Source organism: Anabrus simplex, chromosome 2, assembly GCF_040414725.1.
Source record: "Anabrus simplex isolate iqAnaSimp1 chromosome 2, ASM4041472v1, whole genome shotgun sequence".
Classification (NCBI taxonomy): Eukaryota; Metazoa; Arthropoda; class Insecta; order Orthoptera; family Tettigoniidae; genus Anabrus; species Anabrus simplex.
Window position 1 is genome coordinate 576,554,169 of NC_090266.1, and position 24,969 is coordinate 576,579,137.

The 24,969-nt window shown below is 38.2% G+C and overlaps 1 protein-coding gene across 1 annotated transcript in view; it reads right to left on the minus strand.

The window, feature by feature from the left end:
* Window positions 1-19,010, minus strand: part of LOC136862932 (zinc carboxypeptidase) — a 170,681-nt gene extending 151,671 nt beyond the window's left edge. Inside the window, exons 1-2 of the mRNA XM_067139221.2 lie at window positions 18,993-19,010; window positions 3,513-3,666 (exon numbers count right to left, since the gene is read on the minus strand). Coding sequence (XP_066995322.2) covers window positions 3,513-3,665 — 153 coding nt within the window. The 5' untranslated portion in view covers window position 3,666; window positions 18,993-19,010. The remainder of the gene's footprint in view (window positions 1-3,512; window positions 3,667-18,992) is intronic.
* Window positions 19,011-24,969: the final 5,959 nt, after the last annotated feature.

The following is a 24,969-nucleotide window of genomic DNA, read 5'->3' on the forward strand; positions in this document are numbered from 1 at the left end:
CTAGGTTGTATTCTGTAATCGGATGGAATCGAAGCTGGTCATTCTGAGTTGAGGGATGTGAATATGAGACAATGAACAGTGGATTGATATTGTATTATATAATTGTGGCTGGACAGTGAATTTATAAGCCAGTGGAGCTTTGGAAATATGATATAAGAATATATATTGAAATAAGATTATTTAACAAATATGTGTTCCAAGGGAAACGATTTGCTTTCACCTTGAGATGTTGAAAGGATATTTCTGCCACACCGAGCCATTATTAGCCGGGCTTTGACGTCCAGAGATTTACGATGAGGGGAGAGTGAAAAGGGTTTGGCTCTTGCAGAGGGTTACCGTATGCTGTATTGTTCGAGCTATTCCGCTTAGAATGAAATCTGTGCGACACCGATTATTGTTTAAAGGGTTCTTTGACTTTTTCATGTATGATCTTATAATAATATTTAACTAACTGGAACGCCAGTATTATCATTTATTTGTTGACCATATGATTAATTATGAAATGCAGTTTTATTAGTCCCGTTTGTCGATGCTATCTTGGATATCATTGGTTCGAGTTTTGAGGCAACCATGGATTTTTGTTGTCACATTTTTTTTATATACAGCCAATTGCATGTGTATATTGTTATTGTTTATTTTCATATTGTGTACATATTGTCTTTTTTTTATACATTCTTTTAGTCGTATTTCACTCTTTATGTGGATGACAAATCGAGTTTTATTTTCGTAATTTTTTTGTCAGTGGATTCATTGGGATGTGGGTTCGTTTTCTGGAACCGACATCAGTTATTTTATTTTGATTAGGATTATAACGACTAGCATTCATTTATTCTTTGTTTATTTTTGTAATATAATTAATTTAGCTAGGTGACCACTTCAAGTTATCTTCAATTTAATTTGTTGTATAAATAATTGCTTCTTCTGATAGTGAAGAAAGTTATTAATGATAACCGTCGCATTTATAAGGATATTTCTGATTTTTTTTATTTGAAAAGTATGTTATACAAATTATGATATAATATTTATCATCATGTCGGGAAGAAGAAAGAGGTAAAGGAGAAATAAATTTTTTTGACACTTTACAATTTGTATTTAGTCCATTGGACATTGCATATTCAATATTAATATACTATAAATATTCAGGATCAATCTTTAATTAATTTGATTTATCAAGGCTCAATAAATAGGTATTTAAATTTTTGTCTGCCTGTCATTTTGCCGAATAACATTGTATCCCAGGTTTCCTTCCGTTCATTTATGCCTTTAAGCTAGCTATGTGTTATTTTCTTTGATCTTCTGCCGCGAACGTACCATGGCCTTGGGAGGTCGGTGGTTTGATTCTTTGGAACGGAAGGGTGCAGTAGACCCTTGCACGGTCGGAAGAGCATTTGCTCACCCATCATTCTGAATTTTTTTTGTTCCTTCCTGATGAGGTGACATTTGACTCTAGACTAAAAAGGTCCCTTTCCATCAGGCGCTTTGGCGTATGGTGCTATATGGCAGTATCCCGATTTTTTTAGGGATTATCATGCAGTCATTTGGTTCTATGCGGCAAATGGCGTGGGGTGGAAAGGTAGCAATATAGGCTTATAATATCAACAATATCGGAAGGGTTCATTTTTACTACTTTATAAACATTGTCAATTTTCCTTGCCATTCTCATAACCGTGTCCCACTGCATTGGTAAAGTTATTGGAAAACTTCTAATGATTCTATTCTTCCCTCGATAAATTGTGGCATGCATTCAATCGTTCTCATTTTACGTGTATCCAGGATATGAGAAGTGTGTGTGTGGCAGGTTTAAACCGAGTACATTAGCAACATTTTCCCAAATTCATTTTTCAGATTCATCACGGTAATCGTACGCTATACACAGACAACACTTATCTCTTTTTAAGAGCATGAAATGACAAATACAGTGAATGAAAAACTGAAGAGCATGTGCGTTACCTTGCAGAACACTTTATATAATCTGTACATTACACAAATATGTTAAGAAGGAAGCCATACTTTTCAGTGTCGGCTTAGTCAAGTAGGACATAAAAACTTCCCAGTCTGTCAAACACACAAAATTTCAATAAAAATTGTGTATGTTTTTAGTGTTATAATTTTCATCACACTAATATTCATACTACCGTCTAAATACTCATCTTTTTGTGTCCTTTCGACAATAATGAGGCTCAACTCTATCAAAACTCATTATGTGCCGTTTGATACTTTATTATATACCAGTACTGATTCTGTTTGGGTGTTTACCACGATCATGAACTGCGTATTTTGATTTATTGCAGTATTTACATTTATTACTGTGTTTATACTTGATCTTAGAGAATGTTCTAATTTTCTCTAATTTACGTATTCAATATTTCTCATACTCAACTTTGATGACCTTAAATTTAACTTATATCATGTCATTTTACTATTAATTTGGTTTATAGTTTATTTAAATTTATTTGTAATCTATAAATTCATTTTAAATATTTTATATTGGAATCAAAATGTGCTCATGTTTAAGAGAAGTTCTAGAGCCGTAACTTTGCCACTGAAAAAGGCACTAATAAGAAAGAAAGAAAGAAAGAAAGAAAGAAAGAAAGAAAGAAAGAAGAAAGTTCCATCGGGACACTTGTCAGAATTTTGTGAGATTCATTTAATTTCTTCCAATGACTCGCTTCCTTCTTTCTTCTTATTAATTGATTTTAATGATAGAGTAACTAAAGGTATGCCTCTGCTTTCCATTTTTGGGTCACTACACGCTTTAAGTCTTTCTAATGTGACACAATCATGCCTACTAAACCAACAACACTGATGCACTATTCTTACAGCTTGCGACAAACACCCGCCTATTTGCAAAAATTCTGATAAGTTCCCCATAATTACAATAATTCTGACAAACTCACGTCAAGTTTGTAATAATAATAATAATAATAATAATAATAATAATAATAATAATAATAATAATAATAATAATAATAATAATAATCATATAATAATAAGAAGAAGTAATGCGGTGGCACTTTCTGGCCCAGTGAAGAATGCAGTGACAAATTAGTTCACTCCTCACCATGCTTTGTTTGCCTCATTATAACACTGCCATTGATGTTTGCAGTTCCTCTATCATGGCATGACCTTTTGTGTCGCTAAGACTGATCATACTTTAATGAAACTTGTTAATCCTGAAAAGGATTGAATCAGAAGCAGATGCAATTTAAAATGCAGCAGTTTTTTCGGACAACAAATTCTTGTTCATATTATGGAAAACAGTTACAACTGAAAATGTAACCCTTTCGAATCAAGTAAAGCGGCTAATGTCAGAACACTGAAAAGCGTTAGAAGTACTTCTTGTTATGAATGCATTTCATTTTATGTCATAACAATGTTGGAGTTTCTAGAGTTCGAAATAAGTTATGCACTGATTGAAAAATCTCAAAAATGCATGCTTTGAAGTTGTAACTCTTTCATTCTCAGCCATCGATATATCTGATTTCATGGAAAATAAGGTCCAGAAAACTTACCCCACTTGCAGCATTCTCGAGTTCGTGCAAGAGTTTGACTTGCTCGGGTAGGTTAGGCAACACTCGATACACTTTGTAGTTATCAAATCGAGCCTTCTCTGTGCTCACAGTGGTACTCAACAGAGCCAACAGCAGCAGTGCGGTGAACATCATCCTGGGAAAGAGAAACTATGTATTAAGAAACCGTAAAAAGGAATCTCAGAAGATTTTAATCAGACCGATCTTCTTTGTTGAGTTATATGGATTGATTCTGAAATCGTCAAAGAACGAATTAACAAGCTACAAGGTCTCCTCTGGTTCGAAACACAACGACGTAACATATTAATAACTGTGGTTCAATTACGAGACTGGAAGCGAAAAAGATAAAGTATTCTTTATACTAGAGAAGCTTGTCTTGGACTTCTCAGTGCCCTATTAATAACTCGGTAACCCACGTTGCAGAAACATGTCTCTTGAGGACATTTACTCAACAGCAGTAAATGTAATATTCAACGTTGTTTGTTTATCGATACAATGAAATTCACATTCATCATCATTTTCTGCTCATTGCTAAGGGGTCCATTGCGGCCCACGCTGATGTTCAACACACTGAGTCTTAGTTACCACTCTAACTCGCCTTACTGCCATGCTTTGGCTGCAGACATGATAAACCTCTACATCATACAATAATCTGCTAAGGTTGGTGGATCGAACCATTGAACTTCAAGAGAGAGCAGAAATATTTTATTGGAGCCAGATAAACTTTCTGTTGTATTTTATAGTTTCAGTGATTTATTTTGATATCTTTGATTGAAAATAAGTCCAAGTATGACCTGTAATTACTTATCTGTAACTATTTACACATCATAATAATATTAACATTGTTAATACATACATTAACATTACAGACCGTAATGTCTTTCAGCGTTCAGTCTGCAAACCTCTGTGAATTTACTAAACGTCACCACAATCATCTATTTGCAACTAGTGCTGTGTCCTCATTTAATTCTATACATCTTACCTTTAATTCGTTAGAAACTGAGTCTAACTATCGTCGTTTTGGTCTCCCTATACTTCTCTTACCCTCCATAACACAGTCCATTATCCTCCTCCATTTGCCTTACATGACCCCACTACCGAAGACGGTTAATGCGTACAGCTTCATCCATAGAGTTCGTTCCTAACTTAGCCTTCATATCCTCATTCCGTGTGCCCTCCTGCCATTGTTCCCACCTGTTTGCACCAGCAATAATTCTCGCTACTTCCATATCTGTTACTTCTTACTTATGAATAAGATATCTTGAGTCCACCCAGCTTTCAACCCCGTAAAGCAAAGTTGGTCTGGAAACAGACCGATGTAAAGATAGTTTCCTCCGGGAGCTGACTTCCTTCTTCCAGAAGACTGTTCGTCGCAACTGCGAGCTCACTACAGTAGTTTTATTGCACCTTAATTCAATCTCACTGTATTACCGAAGTCACACAATCTAAATAATTAAAATTATCTACTTGTTTCAGCTTTGTATCACCAATCTGACATTCAATTCTGTTGAATTTCTTATCTACTAACAACAATTTAGTTTTCAAAAGGCTACTTTTCAGACCATACTTATTGCACCTATTTTTAAGTTCGGCTTCGGCACAATCTGCCATTAAGACCAAGTCGTCAGCACAGGCCAGGCGGCTTACTACATTTTCACCCGCCTGAATTCCTCCCTGCATTGTTAAATACCGGTAAAATACACCAGAATTCAATTCTGTCCCATAGAAACCCATTATCTCTCTGGGAACCTGTAGCCTCGGACTATGGAAGTGAAGGGATTGTAAGCGGCGCAGATACCCCGGAAGTCATAGTAAATATCACCTTAATGACAGAGAGAGAATGACTGTAAAAATCTCTATATTAGGACGGTATTCACAGTGTGTCATTATGGAATATCCCTGTTTGATATTCTTCTTTCAGAGTACCTATGCCTTAAATTAGGTTCATATTTTATACAATAAGAGAAACTCTTCATTTGACCCTTGCTTTATCTAAAACTGTTTCCAGTTTATGTAGACCACATTCTATTATATCTCTTTCTCGATAGAAAAGTGGATCACACGTGTCATCTGACTATGCATGGTAAGATCTAGCGATTATATTCAAGCAGTAAAATGAAAACATAAATCATCTCCTAGAGCAAAACGGAATGCTGGTGTACTCATAGCAATATCTTGACACGAATACACAATAGTGCGCTAATTTATTAGGGAGAGCCAGATGCATGATCGTATTAGGTGATAATCAGCTTAACATTTAGTCCTCTTTGAAGAGATCATCCTTGCTGAAGCTGTAGATGGAATGTAGGTATTACTATGCATAAAGCAATTGGCAAATTAGTACTAAAGACTCTCAGTTTTTTCAGCATTAAATCAAGCTATGATACAACAGTTAATTAGCTAATAAAGTGAGGAATTGTAAAACTGAGACATATATAAAAGGAACGGTCACAGAGGAACTCAGAAATTCATGCATTTTCACGGAAACGAAAAATAAGATATTGAAACATTTGTATGAGGTACGATGTGGAGGTTTTTCGTTTACGTTTTGTATACGTTATCTGTCCGACTCGTTCGATGAACGGTCAGCGTACTGGCCTTCGTTTCAGAGGGTCCCGGGTTCGATTCCCGGTCAGGTCGGGGATTTTAACCTTAATTTGTTAATTCCTACGGAACGGGGGCTGGGTGTATGTGTTGTCTTCATCATCATTTCATCTTCATCACGACGCGCAGGTCGCCTATAGGCTTCAAATAGAAAGACCTGCACCTGGCGAGCCGAACCCGTCCTGGGATATCTCGGCACTAAAAGCCATACGACATTTCATATGTTATCTAATAGTCTGTGTTATTAAGCGCATCAGAATAATGTAATATCACTGTGGCATTCTGCAAAAATGTTGGAATTTTTTGAAATACCTGTTAAGAAGGAATGTGTGAATGAATGAGTATTAGATAGCATAGTTCCTCACTTTGCATAGCTCACACCTAGTCGCAGAACCTTAAATACACGTCATATTTTCCAATTCAGTGACGAATATTTGTTTCTTGCTGCATGATCTACCATTCTGACAAGCTATTGTCGGTCCAGTATGTCATACACATCAATCACGTCCGACTCCTTAGTGTAAGGGTTAGCACAATAAGTTACGGTCCTCAGAGGCCCGGGTTCAATTCCCGGTTGACAGACATTCAAGATTGGCAGGGGTGCTGGTATATAGTTAAAGACGTACATGCATATAATCTTTCCCGGAAGCGTTTTTGACAAGAGCTGAACCATCTCGAGGAATACGAGCAAAGAGGCTTCTGAACAGGCGATGGCACCAGTGTGAGGAAAGACGTTGACGATGTCCGTACAATTGACGCGGTAGATGTCCTCCATAAACATGAATATTATTCTCCGAACTAAAATATATTGGTGATTAAGTTGAAGAATGTTATCCCGATATTAAGAAATATTGAGGTTGTCCTGAATAATCAGGGAGAAAGTATCGTGTTCACGTGTAATGTTACCCAAACACATCGTTTCCGGGTACCTGTTTATTAAGTTTCAAACTATTGTCAGCAGTAAGACGTGCAGTAAATCATATTTATCCGTAAATAATATCGTGAACCAATGCTGAATAATCCATCCTACAGAACGTCGCCTCTATCTGTAACGTGTCCCATCAGGTCGAGATGTAAGAACTGTGCCTTGTCATGATTACTGGAAGTTTAGATCGACAACATGCAACAACTTTGACTGTCAAGAAATCATTCTCACGCACAGTTGAGAAAGACCCGACTTTCAACTGAGGCGGAAGTCATAGACAACGGTCACTTTCAGATCGTGGACAATATTTTAACTGGGCCCGATGACCTTCGATGTTAGGCCCCTTTAAACAACGAGCATCATCATCATCATCAACATTTTAACTTCCTTAAAATGTTTACAACAGGGTGCAAATACTTCTTTCCTGATTACAAATGTTCTCGTTTTTTGAACTTTGCCATCGAAGGGTTTGTAGAAGACTTACGGTGGAAAGCAATACTTTCTCTGATTTCGATGTCACGCCGATAAATTATTACATGATTGATTGATTGATTGATTGATTGATTGATTGATTGATTGATTGATTGATTGATTGATTGATTGATTGATTGATTGATTGATTGATTGATTGATTGATTGATTGATTGATTGATTGATTGATTGATCGATCGTATGGCTTCTAGTGTCGACAGTGTTCGAGGACATGTTCGGCTCGCCTGGTGTGAAGCCGACGGACGACCTATGAGCCTGGATGTGGGATGATGATAACAAGGTAGGAATAGGGTGAAACGTGATGTAAGCACGTTGCCTTCTCCTCTCAAAAAACAGCAAAGGGTCTGCTCAACGCATAACATTTCCATCAGTCGGATGAATCCCCATCAAGAGCGTCACATATCACTGCGGTGAAGTTTGGAATTGAATCCATGATTTTGGTATGCAATGTAGTGATTGGGATGATGATGCAGTGATTATAAAATGTATACCACCACCTCTCCTACCCTGCCGGTGGACATTCTGACGCTGAAAATATTTTCCACCACTGCACCCGAACCGTCTAACCATGGTGTCAGGTCATGCGCCTTAACAATCATGGATATCAGGTGAGCTAATACACAACGGATATGTACTTTGAATAAGTTAGGTAGCTGTGTGATCGAGGAGAAAGCAAGGAGCCACAACCAGGACGCCCAGTTCGAGGTTACATCACAGATATCGCGAGTAACATAATTGTGCTTTTCATTCAAATGGGTGCTCTTTGATCTTAACTGCAACTAGAACTACGGTACAATTTTTTATTGCTTCTACGAGATATCAGGAAGTGCAATATATACCGTACAATAATTATTGGTAATGAGTAGTGGCTGGCGTAAAATGGGTTAACAGGGCCGAGTGGCTCAGACGGTTGAGACGCTGGCCTCCTTATCCCAACTTGGCAGGTTCGATCCCGGCTCAGTCTGATGGTATTTGAAGCTGAACAAATACGTCAGCCTCATGACGGAAGATTTACTGGCACGTAAATAATACTCTTGCAGGACAAAATTCCGGCACCTCGGCGACTACGAAAACCGTCAAAGTAGTTATAGGGATGTGAATAAACAAAAACATTATTATTAAAGCGGATTAGACTTGGTTCTGGTTCGACTGGTTGGCGAACATAATGTGGCTGTTGTACTTGGTAAAAAATTCCATAGTGGATCGGTCTTGCCCCCTGAGGATACCGTCGCATAGGAAACAAACACATAATACAGCCATATGCAATAGCTGAAGATCTCGTAACTACCATAGACATAACGCACAGGAATGATGTTTATCTCTTACTTACAAATTAGTTGTTCTATTTCATATTAAGACACCATTCCCTTAGATTTCTGAAAAGTTTACAGTTTTAAATGTTTCTTCCTTGTCTGTGTAAAATTATTAATTTATCGTTTCGTGGTACTGGTTTTTAAGCGATAATATACATGGTGTAGATATGAATTAGCCTTTCCTAGCTCGTAACTGTATGATTCTGTAGGATTCATGCTTGTTCTAAATAATTTAAATAATGCATTTCCTGTAATCTCAATGCATTCTCATTGCGTTAGCAATAATAATAACAATCATAACGATAATAATAATAATAATAATAATAATAATAATAATAATAATAATAATAATAATAATACCGTGTGGCTCTGGAGAGGCCTGGTGGGGGGTCTTTCCAACTGACACCCATGGAGCGACCTGCGTATTTGTGAGGATGAGACCCTACATAGAACAAAATCTAATGAGAAGGTGGCGAAAATGCCCAGTCCTCGAGCCAGACTAATAATCAATAAAGGTTAAAAGCCAGTTACCCAGTCAAGAATCGAATTGGGACCCCCATTTCCAAGAGCTAGCATGTTAACCAGTTGGCCTCTGAGTCAGGCATATTAATTAATGACTGGTGTGTAATAACAGAAACAGAATTAAAAGAAAACTCCAAATCGTATTGACTATGTTGTTGTTGTGGGTACGATTCTTCATCAAACAAAGGAATTACCTGAAGGGACAGATCTGATACTGACAGAAAAAAGCGAACATAAATAGGTTCGGCAGGATTTTTAACATTCCTTTTTGGTATACAGTACGCTCCACAGAGACGTTTGGTGGCTTGCCGATATACCCGGGGGTCATACTATTTCATGTTACCTATGATCTTCGTACTCGGTTATGTAGAGCTCTAATTACGATAGTTATGACACAATGTATGAAGTATAGTTTTGAAATGGTTCCGATACTTGGACAATACGGAAAGAAACTTACGATTATGGAGTTTGACTCTTATTTTCTTGCTGTTTGCTTAACGTCGCACTAACACATCGACTGTTTTCGGCGACGGAAGAATGGGAAAGGGCTAGGATTGGGAAGGTATCGCCGTGACATTAATTAAGTCACAGCTCCAATATTTTCCTTCTGCGTGAAAATGTGAAACCACGGTAAACCATCCTCAGGGCTGCTGACGGTGGGATTCGAACCAACTAACTCCCGAATGCAAGCTTACAGCAGTTATGAAGCAGACATCCTTCAGATAATAATAATAACAATAATAATAATAGTCCTCATTTTCTCCAGGGCTGAGTGGCTCGGACGGTAGAAGCGCTGATTTTCTGAACCCAAGTTGGCAATTTCCATCCCGGCTCTGTTTAGTGGTACTTGAAGCCGATCAAAATACGCCGTTCTCAAGGCAGAATAATTAATGACACGTTAAAGAATACGTACAGGGCGACATTATGGCACCTTGGCATCGACAAAAACCGTAAAATTTGTTCTTCCTATCCAAGGTATTAGAGGAATGCTCCATTGCTCCATTTACGTATAGATCGGGTAGCCCTCCAAAACCCTTTCTCCTCTTTTGTTTGTGTATACTCAATCCAACTCTTATATCGTAGAAAACCTAAAAGACATAGGTACCTGATCCTACATCGCCTTATTACAACTACAGTACGTTGCTGAGTACATTTTTGACAATATAGATTACATCATTAGCGCCTATACTATTTCAACGACGTAAACTATAATGAATGTTTAAAACGATCCCAGCTGCAAATAACATTACCTTACATATTGACAGGAAGTGTATATTAGGGCAACGAAGAAATTATTTACGTACCCAACATCCGGCGCGTTTCTCCGTAGCTATGGTGGCTGCACTTCACATCACTGCTGTTGCAGAACCAAGCTGCCAGGAAACAAGTGCAGTTCCCAGTGTGGTACACATTTTAATGCTTTTACCGTGGGCGTGAAATAGTCACATTCCTACTTGAGGGTGTTACGTAGCCAGGTTGGACTACGGCATGATGGCCTGTGGGTAAGAAGCAGGGTACCCTGTGTATTCAGCGCAGCGATTGTTCGAAATGTCGACCACCTTGGATTATACAGATTTCAGTACGACGCTGTAAAGACATTCTTGCTCGATGTAACATGTGAGGTGTAACAGCTTGGCATACCTCGATGATCAGTTGCCGAAAGTGACCAGAATTTTCAGACCCCTGTGGATAATATACTGCCCGTTTTAAGGGACACCAGAGGAATAAATTAAGTAGCGTAAGATCGGTGAGCTGGCGGGGTAGGGAACGGCTCCTCCATTTCCTATTCTTTTATAAGGATGTGAGCATGGAGATGGCTCCAGACAACTACCGATTCCTGTTGAAATGATGTTGAAACCACATTTATAATCGGCCGAACAGTGACAAGTCCTCCATCTACTGTGGGAGTTCATTTTGAAGAAAACGACGGTTAGTGTTCTCCCGTTAGAGGAACGTCGAAAAAATGTGGTCCGATTGGGTATTCGCCCATGGTCCCACACCAAATATTTACCCACCCCCCACTGTACTTAAAATGCGTCATGCCATACGCAGTGGGGATACTCCGCGCTCTAATAGCGCATATACCTCCGATTCACCATGCCATTGTTGTGAAATCGTGATTCATCTGAAAAGAAAAGCGGTCTCTTGACCAAAAGTCAGATTGTGGAATGAACCTTGAAAAAATATTACTCGAGCATTGAAATCGCGTCCGTAAGTTAGCAACATATTTGTGTACTCGTCTCTGTAATACTTAGTGAATGAATGAATAAGTGTTGTGTTGCGACCACGTAGGTGTGGATAAAAAGTGCTTCCCAGTTACAATGGGGCACGATGTGTTGTTTAAAAATAAGATTGGATTCGAACCACTACACTACTAATACTCCTATACCGGCACAGACACAAAGACAACATACATGATATTCGCTAGAAGTGTGAAAATACATTTCGGCCCTTCCAGCTGGAATTATTATCCGTGCCAGAATTGTCAATCATGGTTTGTGGCGTTCATTTTACTTTCTGCAATTACAAATCACGTGGCATAACCTATTAATTTGATAATACTATGGGGGCATGTATTGTTACAGGGAGCAATAATTCACATTTTCGTAGAAATGTCCGTAGAACTGGTCGGGAAAATTGTGCATAGTCGTTTTTCCTTTCCTACTTCCATGACTTAGTAACATTCCCCCAAAATAGGTACAATATTATTATTAGTTAACAGACGTCGTCGTATTGTTACGATTATAGCCGCTTTTCGTATTCAAATATTGCATTTTAGCTACGGTCGAGAACAAAGGGTGTATTGTAGTCAAGGAAGCTTATTGATTATTATTATTATTATTATTATTATTATTATTATTATTATTATTATTTAAAAACATGAAAAGCAAGTAAAATGTGGTCTAATAAGAATAGTTACGGTACAATTCTAAACTACTATTAAGCTTATTATAATTACAACACTGAGAATCTAATGAGAGCTAAATTTTTAGACACTTTCCCTGTTACATAAATATTTATTAATTATAAAGTAAACACGCCAATTTACAATAAAATAAATACAAAAATAATTATTCACTGCGTTTGGACGTATCCTAATATTACATGTTATTACTACACGCAAACAGAAATGAAAATTACCGTTAAAATTTGAAATTCGGTAGAACTACACAAGGATTACACAACAGAGCTATCTACGTGGACGGTTTATTATTATCACTATTTTACCCTACTATGCTCTAATATCAATTAAACCTGTCGTTTCGTTAAATGCTGAAATATCGAGCACAAGGATAATAAACGAATATAGCAGGCAAGATTCTATGTAATAAAACAACTACACTACAATTTTCAACTGCATTTAGGTGTATCCTAATTATAACAGGTTATCTGAAATAAGAGAGCTTGAGTTAAAACTTGAAACTTAGTTGGATTACTATTTTTCAATCTACGCACTAACAGATGAAGGATGTTCACGCTACTAGACAAAATATTACACAACTAGCTGATGTACCCGTGCTTCGCTACGGGATTTTCAGAAAGACTGACTTTGTGGTTTTCCTAACTGAAGTCAACATAGGTCATTACAAAAACGTCAGTAGGAAAGTAGCGATTAAAAGCAATGTTATCATATAAAAAACTCCATCAAATTGAAAATACCGCACATTTTCTCACTTTTAACGAACAGTTACACGGTGTCGTTCCAGCAGTCCAAAGTTCCAGAGCTGCTATTACCAGGCCGCAAACAGCCGTGAACACTCCTCCGCCTTTATTCCGTTAAATATGCACTCTGCTCATTCCAACCAGTGCCTCAGAATAGGGATTGAATAGCTTGAATGCATGCTAAAAAAGTTATCTAAATCCCAGCTACTTCCCGCCAATATTCAGGTAGGCTGTTGCACTCGGAACAACCGGGCGAGTTGGCCGTGTCATTAGGGGCGCACGGCTGTGAGCTTGCATCCAGGAAATAGTGGATTCGAACCCCCAGCCCTGAAGATGGTATTCCGTGGTTTCCCATTCTCACACCAGTCAAATGCTTTGGCTGTACCTTCATTTGGGCCAAGGCCGCTTACTTCACACTGCTAGCCCTTTCCTATCCCTTTGCCGCCATAAGACCTATCTGTGTCGGTACGACGTAAGGCAAATTTAAAAAAAAGCTCGGTACGTAGCAGTAATCCTATCTATCGGAGATGAGTGGCAACAGAAGACACAAAGCACATGACAACAAACAATGGTCAATATAATGTTATTGTTGATCAATTTTATGAGCTTTCTATATTGTAGGCCTTCGCGTTTAGTTTCCTTTCGACTCTGTGTTTTTTTTTTTTTTTTTTGCTAGGGGCTTTACGTCGCACCGACACAGATAGGTCTTGTGGCGACGATGTGATAGGAAAGGCCTAGGAGTTGGAAGGAAGCGGCCGTGGCCTTAATTAAGGTACAGCCCCAGCATTTGCCTGGTTTGAAAATGGGAAACCACGGAAAACCATCTTCAGGGCTGCCGATAGTGGGATTCGAACCTACTATCTCCCGGATAGACTCTGTGTTATTAGGGCGTCTTATAAAATTACAGCGTAGACTGTAGTTCCTTATTCTCCGACTTTACATACAGATTTTCGTTAAATTCTGTTCACCCATTTTCTCGTGACTCGGCGCTGATCTCGACTTAGTAACAAAAATCCAAATTCATGAATATCTCTGTGATAATAGCCGGTACGGTAACAATGTAGAAGACATAAATGATCGGAAATTTAATAATAAATAACTTTCGTTACGCGGTAATTATATCGATACGACCGCTACTAACATGATTATTTGAGAATTAAATTTTAGGCCTTCCCCTAAAATACCATTTCACTCTGCGTGAATAAAATTATTTATGGTCTAGATAGTGACTTGTTCCTCAAGTTTGTATACCGATTTTCATTAAGATAGGACCACTAATAACATAAATACTTGAGAATTAAATTTTAGGCCTTCCACTAAACTACCATTTTTCTCATCGTGAATTCAATTATTTATGGTCTAGATTGCAGCGAGTTATTCCCCGACTTAGCCTATCGAATTTCATTAAGATACAATCACTAATAACAATATATTTGAGAATTAAATTTTAGGCCTTCGCTTAAACTACCATTTTACTCAGCATGAATACAATTATTTATGGCCTAGATTGTAGTTACTTATTCCCCGACTTTGCATACCGATTTTCATTAAGATACGACCACTAATAACATAAATATTTGAGAATTAAGTTTTAGGTCTTCCCCTAAACTATGATTTCACTCAGTTACGTAACAGCAGAACAAAATCAGAAAATGTCTGAACCAGAAGAATGGCATACTAAAGAAGAAAGTTTTCTAACTCCCCAGCTATTTCCCGCCAGTATTCAGTCAGCCTGTTATACTCGGTACGCAGCAGTAAACCCATCTATCTGAGTTGAGCGTCAGCATAAGAAATAAAGAACATCACAACAAACAATGGTCAATGTAATGTTATTGTTGATCAATGTTATGCGCTTCCAATATTGTAGGCCTTCACATTTAGTTTTCTTCCAACTCTGAAATACCACTCTTATCATAGTCGGTACGGTAAAATTGAGTAAAACATAAATGGTCGGACATTGTATTCTCTATAACTTTTGTTATGTAGTACTTTTCGATGAGACCAATAACATATGTATTTAAAAATTAAATTTTAGGCGGCTTCCCCTAAATTACAATTTCATACAGGGCAAATAAAATTGTTTATGACTTAGATTGTAGTTTCTTATTGCCCCACACTATATACCGACTTTCATTAAATTCTGTTAACCCATTTTCTAGTTGCTAGTTGCTTTACGTCGCACCGACTCAGATAGGTCTTATGGCGACGATGGGACAGGGAAGGGCTAGAAGTGGGAAGGAAGCGGCCGTGGCGTTAATTAAGGTACAGCCCCAGCATTTGCCTGGAGTGAAAGTGGAAAACCACGGAAAACCATTTTCAGGGCTGCCGACAGTGGGGTTCGAACCTACTATCTACCAAATACTGGATACTGGCCGCACTTAAGCGACTGCAGCTATCAAGCTCGGTAAACCCATTTTCTCATGGCTCTGCGTTGATATGGACTTGGCAACAAAAATACAAATTCATGAATATCTGTGTTATCAAAGCCAGTACGGTAACAATGTAGGTATGAGATAAATGATCGGAAATTCAATTCTATGTAATTTTAGTTATGTAGTATTTTTTTTTGCTAGTTGCTTTACGTCGCACCGACACAGATAGGTCTTACGGCGAGTAGTATTTATTGATAGGACCACTAATAATATAAATATTTGAGAATTAAATTTTAGGCCTCCCCCTAATCTACCATTTCACTCAGCGTGAGCAAAATGATTTACAGCCTAAATTGTTGTGCCTCATCCCCCGACTTCACATACCGATTTTCATTAAATTCTCTTCAGCCGTTTTCTTGTGATGCGTGTACATACATACAGGCAGATAGATAGACAGACAGACAGAAATTACGGAAAAGTAAAAGGTGCATTTCCATGTTACTATGGACATGGCCGATACAGAAATACCATTCTTTTCAAATTCTGAGCAATGTACAGACAAATCTCTTATTTTATATATATAGATGATACAGTATGCACGATCATTTATAATAATGTAACTACATTAAAGTAATTCTAAATTGCGTTTATGTGTATCGTAATTTCAATTCGTTAACTGAAACAGCGGAAAATGTAGTTAAAACTTAATCATTATTAGAAAGTATTTTCATTGTATTCCTATAAGTTAACAGAAATTACAACTGCTGTTAAATGTGGAAGATGGAGCGTGCAAGAATAAATTACGCTGGACATTTGAACTACCTTCACATAAATTCAAATAAATGATCGGAAAACGGAAACAGCGGATTATTATTTTTGTTTTCTTGACTACACTATAACCTTTGTTCTCGACGTTTTCTAACAATGCAATATTTGAATATCAAAAGCAGCAATAATCTACAACAATACAACGACTGCTAGAAATTTCGTCAGTGCGGAAGTTACAATTTCTTATAATAGTCTGTCCTTATAAGTATTCTATCAACATACTTATCGATATTTAAATGAAGAAATAATAAAGAAGAAGAAAAAGAAAATATGATATTATCTTCTTTCTCCCAACCCAAAATCGAAACAGAGCAAAACCTAACCTAAAACACGTATTCTATGGGACGCATACGGAGCTAATAAATGTAAAATTTCAATAAAAATACTTAATCTAAATAACTACAAATAAACACTAATCACCAGTGTTTACACAACTAAATGGATAACACACACACGCATACTTACACAAAATGAACAAAATTTCAATTAACTACTTTATCAATAAGGTAGAGCCTCCGTGGCTCAGGCGGCACGCGCTGGCCTCTCACCGCTGGGTTCCGTGGTTCAAATCCCGGTCACTCCATGTGAGATTTGTGCTGGACAAAGCGGAGGCGGGACGGGTTTTTCTGCGGGTACTCCGGTTTTCCCTGTCACCTTTCATTCCAGCAACACTCTCAACTATCATTTCATTGTATCTGTCATTCATCAATCATTGCCCCAGAGGAGTGCGACAGCCCTCGGCAGCCGGAACAATCCCTATCCTCGCCGCTAGATGGGGTCTTTATTCATTCCATCCCTGACCCGGTCGAATGACTGGAAACAGGCTGTGAATTTTCATTCATCACTAAGGTAGTACAGAGCTCTTGGAATAGCCCACCACTCGCTAGCGCGTCCAACAATGACCTTCTCTCTGTGACTATCGTATTTAGTGTAGCTACACATTTCTATAGATAGCCTCTCATTCTTAGTTTTATAATTAGGATACGTCTAACTAAAATACTTTTAGTGTAGGTAGTAACTTTATCAATAGTTTTACTGCTTGCATTACTGTCGTGTCATCTTTGTATAGTATACATTACTTCTTTACTCTGACATAATAAAACCTACTCCTATTCATAGAATACGCTCCTTTATTTCTGTTGATATTTTCATATAATTTCACATTCCTTAGGAGAGATAAAAGAATGGCTGAGAGAGGCAGGTGTAAGGTCTGTAGATGTCAGTGAAGCCTAAAGAATTTTTGGGAGGAGACAGCGAGTTTGAGGGAGAAAATTTACCTTGTAACGGAGGGCAGGAATAAAGATAGGTCTCCTTCAATTAATATACAGGATACGGAAGGTAGGCAAAAGGGAGTGGAAGAAAGGGAGACGTTGTGGAAGACAGGTGGGCTAACTTAAGCGGAAAGGAAAGGAGGGCTAAGGTTTTTCCTGAGGAGTGAGCCCAGGAGAGGAATCGGTGAACAATTGGTATGAGTCACCGCAGGTAGATCAGCAGAGGGAAGATGGAGATCAGGGAAGTGTTACAGAGGAGGGGTGGGGCAGAAAGAAAGGAAACATCAGGAAACGGAAAACGTAGAATAGACGAAAGGAAGAGGGAGGTGAAACAGGGTAGTGAGAGGGGAGAAGGAAAGAGGAAGTGGATTCTGCATGCATCAGGGAAGTTAGGGCAGACCAGGACAGAAGGGGAACTAATCATGTGGAAGGGGGGTTGGTCGGGCGGTTGACTCTGGTCATGGGATGAATATATTGTCAGGTATGTGGAGGAAAGAGAACCAGGGTATACTGCTCTCCTTGAAATAAGTTAGGGCAGATGAGGAGGATAGAAAGGAAAAAGGAGGGTAAGGACAAGATGGTAATATTACACGTTGGTACCAATAACGTAAGGCAAGCAGGAACAGGTACTAACATAGTTGTGCATGTACGGGATCTGTTTATGGCAGCACGGAACAAGTTTGAGGAAGCAGAGATTGTTATGAGTGGGATACTGAATAGAGGGTGATTATGAACTTAAATGAGACTATGGAATGAGTATGTGGAAAACTGGGAGTAAGACTCGTAGATCCAGCAAATTACCAACTAATAAAATAACTACACTACGATTCAAAACTGTACTTAGGCGCATACAATTTAGAGATTAATAGGATAGCAGGTTACCTGAATCATCGGAAGAGTAGTTAAAACTAAACACTTAAATGGTTAGACAAATTATTATAATTTTCTTAAAAGGCTGAGTGCAGACTCTGTCTGGTGGTTAACACCAACCCCAAGTCTCTCTTTCTGAACCGATCAAAATGATACCAGATGACTCTTAATGTCACACCTTCCAAATTATTCAACGCCTACGCCCAGAAAGACACACACATAACGAGCAAGTGGCTCCACGGTTTTGGTCACGTAGCTATCACCTTGCATGGAGGAGATAGTGGGTTAGTACCCAAACTGTCGGTAGCCGTCAAGATGGTTTCCCACGCTTTCACATTTTCACGCCAGGAAAATGCTGGCGCTGTGCCTGGATTAAAACCCCAGCCGCTTGCTTCCCACTCCTAGCCCTTTCCTATCCCATCGTCACAGTAAGACCTATCTCTGTCGGTGGGACGTAAAGCAAATTTTAAAAGAAAAAATACACACACATTCACACACACATTGAAGGAAAATGCGATCCGTATGTAATGTTATACAGGATGTTCAAAACTGGACGAAGTTTTAACACATAACGGGTAGTGAAAGTTCTCTTACTTACTTACTTGCAGAAAATGATGTGTTATACACGCCCTGTCTCCTTTATAAAGCAACGGCCGTATTATTCTTACTGATAAATTTATCTCCCTAATACTTAATCATAATCTTCCAGTGCATTGTTAAAAACGATTTGTCATCTTTCAATTACTGTGCCGCCGGTTATCTCCAAATCCTTACGTAATGAAAGAGTAAAGAATCGCAGTAGATTTAATTTACAGAGATAACGTTAAAATGGGGTAAGCTTTTAATGATAAGATTCGAAGAGGTGAGGAGCAATTAAATGTGTCATGGATTGGGATTAAGAAGATTTTCACTGATTTAATTCTCGATGAATTTCAAGTAGTGTTTGTAAATCACGCAGCTTACTGATTTAAAATAACTCGCAGTGCGAAATTGTACACATCCATTCAAGACAGAAGACTGATAACATTCCTCTTGATCTGCGAGTAACGTGTTGAGCACAGAGGGTCCCTTGAATCTCACAGAACATTAGGTCAAATTTGCAAGGACCATGCTGGTTATCGCAGAGTTGTAGCGTATTCCAGAATAGAATAGAACTAGACGAATGATGATAAATTCGGTTCCATCAAAGACATGCATGCCGGTAGCACGCACTTGTAAAACAAACCATTTCTAAAGAGTGTTAAAATGTTATGCTTTCCATTTTGTCTCCAACTGCCTGGGCATGTGTCTCTCCCAGGTACCTTCAGGGCGTACAGCGGTAATGCTCACATATTTCCCCATCATAAAAATGTCACAATATTACGCTTTGACACTGCAAGAGATACAGTATATTCTTGATACAAAACGGTGTTTTTCTTTCCCTTGTAACGGCCGTAGCCGTGTTGAAACACCGGATCCCGTGAGATCTCCGAAGTTAAGCAACATTGGGCATGGTAGGAGTTGGATGGGTTGCCACGATCTGTTGGTGGGGGTAAGGGAATGGAGGAGCGGAAGGGAACTGGCCACCCTACCGCACGTAAACTCCGGCTCAGGAACAACTCTGCGGAGGTTCGGACCTGCCTTGGGGCAGAATAACCCTTACCTACCCTTTCCCTTGAAAGGAGTTTATTGGTTAAAATGTAACTTCTTTCACTCAACGTGAGAAGATACAGGTCCTCTGAGAGAGCTGCTTGAAAATATCGATCTATGAATACGTTATAAGAATATAATTTTCTAATGTATGCTCAATCAATCAATCAATTAATCAATCAATTAAATTAAATTAAATGGGGTATGTCTTTTAGTGCCGGGAGTGTCCGAGAACAAGTTCGGCTCGCCAGACGTAGGTCTTCTGATTTGACTCCCGTAGGCGACCTGCGCGCCGTGATGAGGATTAAATGATGATGAAGACGACACATACACCCTGCCTCCGTGCCAGCGAAATTAACCAATTATGGTTAATTTCCTGACCCTGTCGGGAATCGAACCCGAGACCACTGTGACCAAAGGCCAGCACGCTAACCATTTAGCCATGGAGCCGTACAATCAATCAATCAATCAATCAATCAATCAATCAATCAATCAATCAATCAATCAATCAATCAATCAATCAATCAATCAATCAATCAATCAATCAATCAATCAATCAATCAATCAATCAATCAATCAATCACCACTGATGTGCATTTAGTTCCGTAGCCCTGGTGGCATATTCCCTATCTGTTCTTTGCCTCGCCTTTTCTTTAATAATTGCAAAGAATTTGGAAATTTATTGAACACCTCCTTTGGTACAATTATTCAAGTCCCTAACTGCCCTTTCTGAAAACTATTATTTGTCCCAATTTGTCCTCGTGAATTCCAACTTTATTTTCGTACTGTGATCATCCCTACTTTTGAAAACACCACACAAAATAATTAGTCTGCTGATATCATTCCACTCCATTCTTCACTGACAGCTCGGAACGTACCACTTAATCGAGCAGCTCTTCTCCTTTGTCCCAAGTCTTCCCAGCCGAAACTTTGCAACATTTTCGTAACACTACTCTTTTGCCAAAAATCGCCCAGAACAAATCGAGCTGCTTTTTTTTATTATAATTTTTTTTTTCAAGTTCTCGCATCAAGTAATCTTGGTGAGTTTACCATAAAGTGGAACCATACTCTAGTTGGGATTGTACCAAAGACTTATAGGCCCTTTCCTTTATGTCCTTACTATAACCCCCAAATACCGTCATAACCATGTATGGAGATATTTACAGTCCCGTTTATGTGATTACCCCAATGGAGAACTTTCCTTATATTAACACCTAAGTGTTTACATTGATCCCCTTAAGGAATATTCATCCCACCAACGCAGTAATTAAAACTGCTGTGGCGTGTCCTGTTAGTGAAATACACAACCTGACATTTAACCCTGCTTATTATCATATTATTGCCCGCTGTTCATCTCACAACGTTGTCGAGGTCTTTCTGCAGTTGCTCTCAATCTTGTAACTTATTTATTATTATATACAGTATAATATCATGCGCAAAAGTCCTTATCTCTGATTTCAGTCCTTTACTACAATATCTCCTTACTTCCACAAAAATGTCTAACTATTTCTTTCCGGCTTGCACCACTTCCTTAGACTCTTTCCTTCTTTGTTATAATATAGCGGGTCTTTACCATTCCTACCATCTTTAAAGGTACATACCTGTTTCCACATTCCTCAACAATTGCAGTAAACCAATCCCAAAATCTGTTTACATTTTTATTTACCGTCTTCCACCGATCATAGTTATTTAAAAAAACTCTCTCATGCCTCTCGTATCAGCCGATTCACAATGATCTGATAAGGTAATCTGCTATGTGGAAACGATATGGAAAGAAACACGAGTGTAGCGGCTGGTTTTACCAGGCATTTACTATAAGAAAGTATAAAGGTCTAATAATATTGCTTTGTGGAATTCCCCCTCTAATGATTACAGGATCAGATAATGCTTTACATAATCTAATTCCCAGAATTCTACTTTCTAGAATTATAGCCACCAATTCAGCCACTTTTGTCAAGTCAAATTTCACTCATTTTTGTCAGTAGTTTCCAAGGATCTACCGTATCAGATGCTTTAGATAGTTCAGTCGCGATACAGTCCATTTGCCCTCATCTATCTAAGATATCTGCTATTTATTGCTGGAGCCCTCCAAGTGGAGCTTCAGTGGAAAAACCTTTCTTAAACCCGAACTGCCTTCTATCCAAGCAATTATTAATTTCAAAAAACAGGTCTAATATAATCTTGCCCATTAGACACTGGGCCAACACTCTCATATTATCCTTTCTACTTACATGTTTTCACATTCATCAACGATTGCTTTAAACCCATCCTACAGTCTGTTTACATTTTTAGTTACCGTTTTAGAACGTTCATTTTTTAAACTCCCACATACCTGTCTGATCAGCCATATGGTACTACCAAATAGTTCTTCTTTTACGACCTTCCTTTCCATCACATTGTTTTTTACTACCGCAGAAATAGCTACGTGATCATTAATGCCATATAGTATTTCAGTTCCTCTTTAGAGATCATCTGGTTTTACGAGCACCACGTCCAGAATATTCTTCCCTCTAGTTGGTTCCATCACTTTCTGATTCAGCCGTCATTCCCAGATTATCTTGTTTGCCATTTGTTGTTCATGCTTCCTAACATTCGCATTACCTTCCCAATTGACATTTGTTAAATTTAGATAATCCGCTAAAATCACATTACGTTCCATATCGTTTCCCACATAGTGCATTACCTTATCAAATAAATGCGAATCAGCGTCTGCGCCACCCTATTCAAGTCTATACGTTCCATAAACATCACGTTGCCTATTATCTTTAGAGATGAACCTTACACCCAGAATTTAATGTTCACCATCTTTAACTTTTTCGCAACCTACCAATTCGTCTATCACCATAATGAATACTCACCCTGCTACCAGTCCCATCCTGTCTCTACGATAAACACTCCAGTTCTGTGAAAAAAGGTCTGCTTCTATTATGTCACTCCTCATCCAAGATTTAACTCCTATTATAATATATTGTAAACTAGCAGTTACCCGCGGCTTAGCTCGCGTGGATTTCGTAATTTGATAAAAGTAATCGTTCCTCGGTACTGTACTATGACATTATCTGAAAATCACTTCTTAAGTATAAAGTTCACCGAAATATTGAGTTTAATTTCCCCAGAAACTCTTTGTAAAACACGTTTGTGGTATTGCCTTTTGGGGCTAAGATGACCAGGCGACATAGCACTGTACATGTGATAAACAGTCTTCTCTCATGTACAAAAAAATTGTTTCCTTATTTTTAAAAGAGATTACAAATTCCTATTCCCGCCTCTGTAACTTCTTCAGTTGTTGACATATAAGTATTCCCATAAAAATAATTCAAGCCCAATATCAGTCCTTCCTCAACCCCACCCCCACTAATTGGAGTTTCCAAAAACAAAATATCGACGTTTCTTTACTTTTAGAGGAGATTCCAAATACCCATTTTCAAGTCTGTAAAATTTTCAGTTTTTGAGATGTAAGTACACTCATAAGAATTAATTTAACTCTTTCTTAGTCCCCGGCAAGTGCTTATTCCGAAAACAAAAAGTACATGTTCCTGTACTTTTCAAGTACTTTCAAAATACCAAGTTACACGTCTGTAACATGTTAAATTTTCGACACATACTGTTTTATTTTCTATTTGCTTTACGTCGCACCGACGACACATACTGTAGAAACACCGGTACTCAGTTTAAAAATTCAAACGGTTTGTCAATTCATTCCAACCCATAAGTTGATTTTCTGAAAACAAAAAACTGTTTGTTAATTTTGAAAGGAGATTCCAAATATCTGTTTCCACGTCTATAACATCTTCAGTCTTTGAGGTATAATGTCCCCATATAGCCACCAAAATCTGGTGATGCCCCAACTAGCCAGCCACTCAGGCGTGTCCGGTCCTAACCCTCTATGAAAAATTCGAACTTTCACCGCTATTTGAGATTTTGGGAACATATACTTCGATAAACAGACATTGTATGATGGGTGAAGCTATCTACTGAATAATGGGCAACAGTTGATTTAAAACAGATCCTAATTTATTCAAAATAAACACATAAATAGTAAGGAAAGTTAAACAAAACAAATTAAACATCCCTGGATTCAATAACTGTAAAACTCATTGTGTATATGAACGTCCAAAGTCCTTTATATAACGAACACGAATATACCGTATTACACTATTGGATTTAATTCCTTAATGTTGACGCAAAACGAAAACTGTGCTTGTATTTTATTTCTCGTTGAATGGCGTGAGTAGCTAAATTTCATGCCCACAAAACATTGTGGTGAAATTATATCCGACCTCTACGTACATACTTAAAGGGTGACTAACACTAACTCTAAAGCTTAGTCAAATGAATCGCAATAATCAATTACTTAAGCACAAACTATATTATCAAATCACTTATATCATCCCTCACGTGGATTTCAATTTACCACGGACACACGTTATTTACAACATAATTTAAACACATGACGCACTCACAACACCAGTAAACATAATGTCAGTCTCACATACAAACCAAAATACATAATATTAACATTCAGCCATGAACACTGTTCGCCTGTCATTCATACCAACGATGACTATCTCTGAAATGAACCTAGCATATGCCCTTCCCAGGTCACTTACCGAAAGCACTGTCTAATTAAATAAAACTGTGGGTGATGAATGCGCATGGGCCTTCGTTTATGACAATCCCTGGGGTATTAACTATTCGCTTCGCCCGACCACACTAGCCCTGGCGGAATTTACACACTGGGAGATCACACACGCTTCCTAATCTCTATATCTTGAGGCATGACACTTCTCAATCTCACTATCTCTATAACTTGAGGAATTACACTTCTCAATCTTACTATTACCTTACCAAGGCCTGTCTGTACACTATACTCTGATTCACACGACTATCGTGTCATTACAATGAAGACTCTTTCCACGTTTAGTTAGACCATTCTATTAATACGACAAC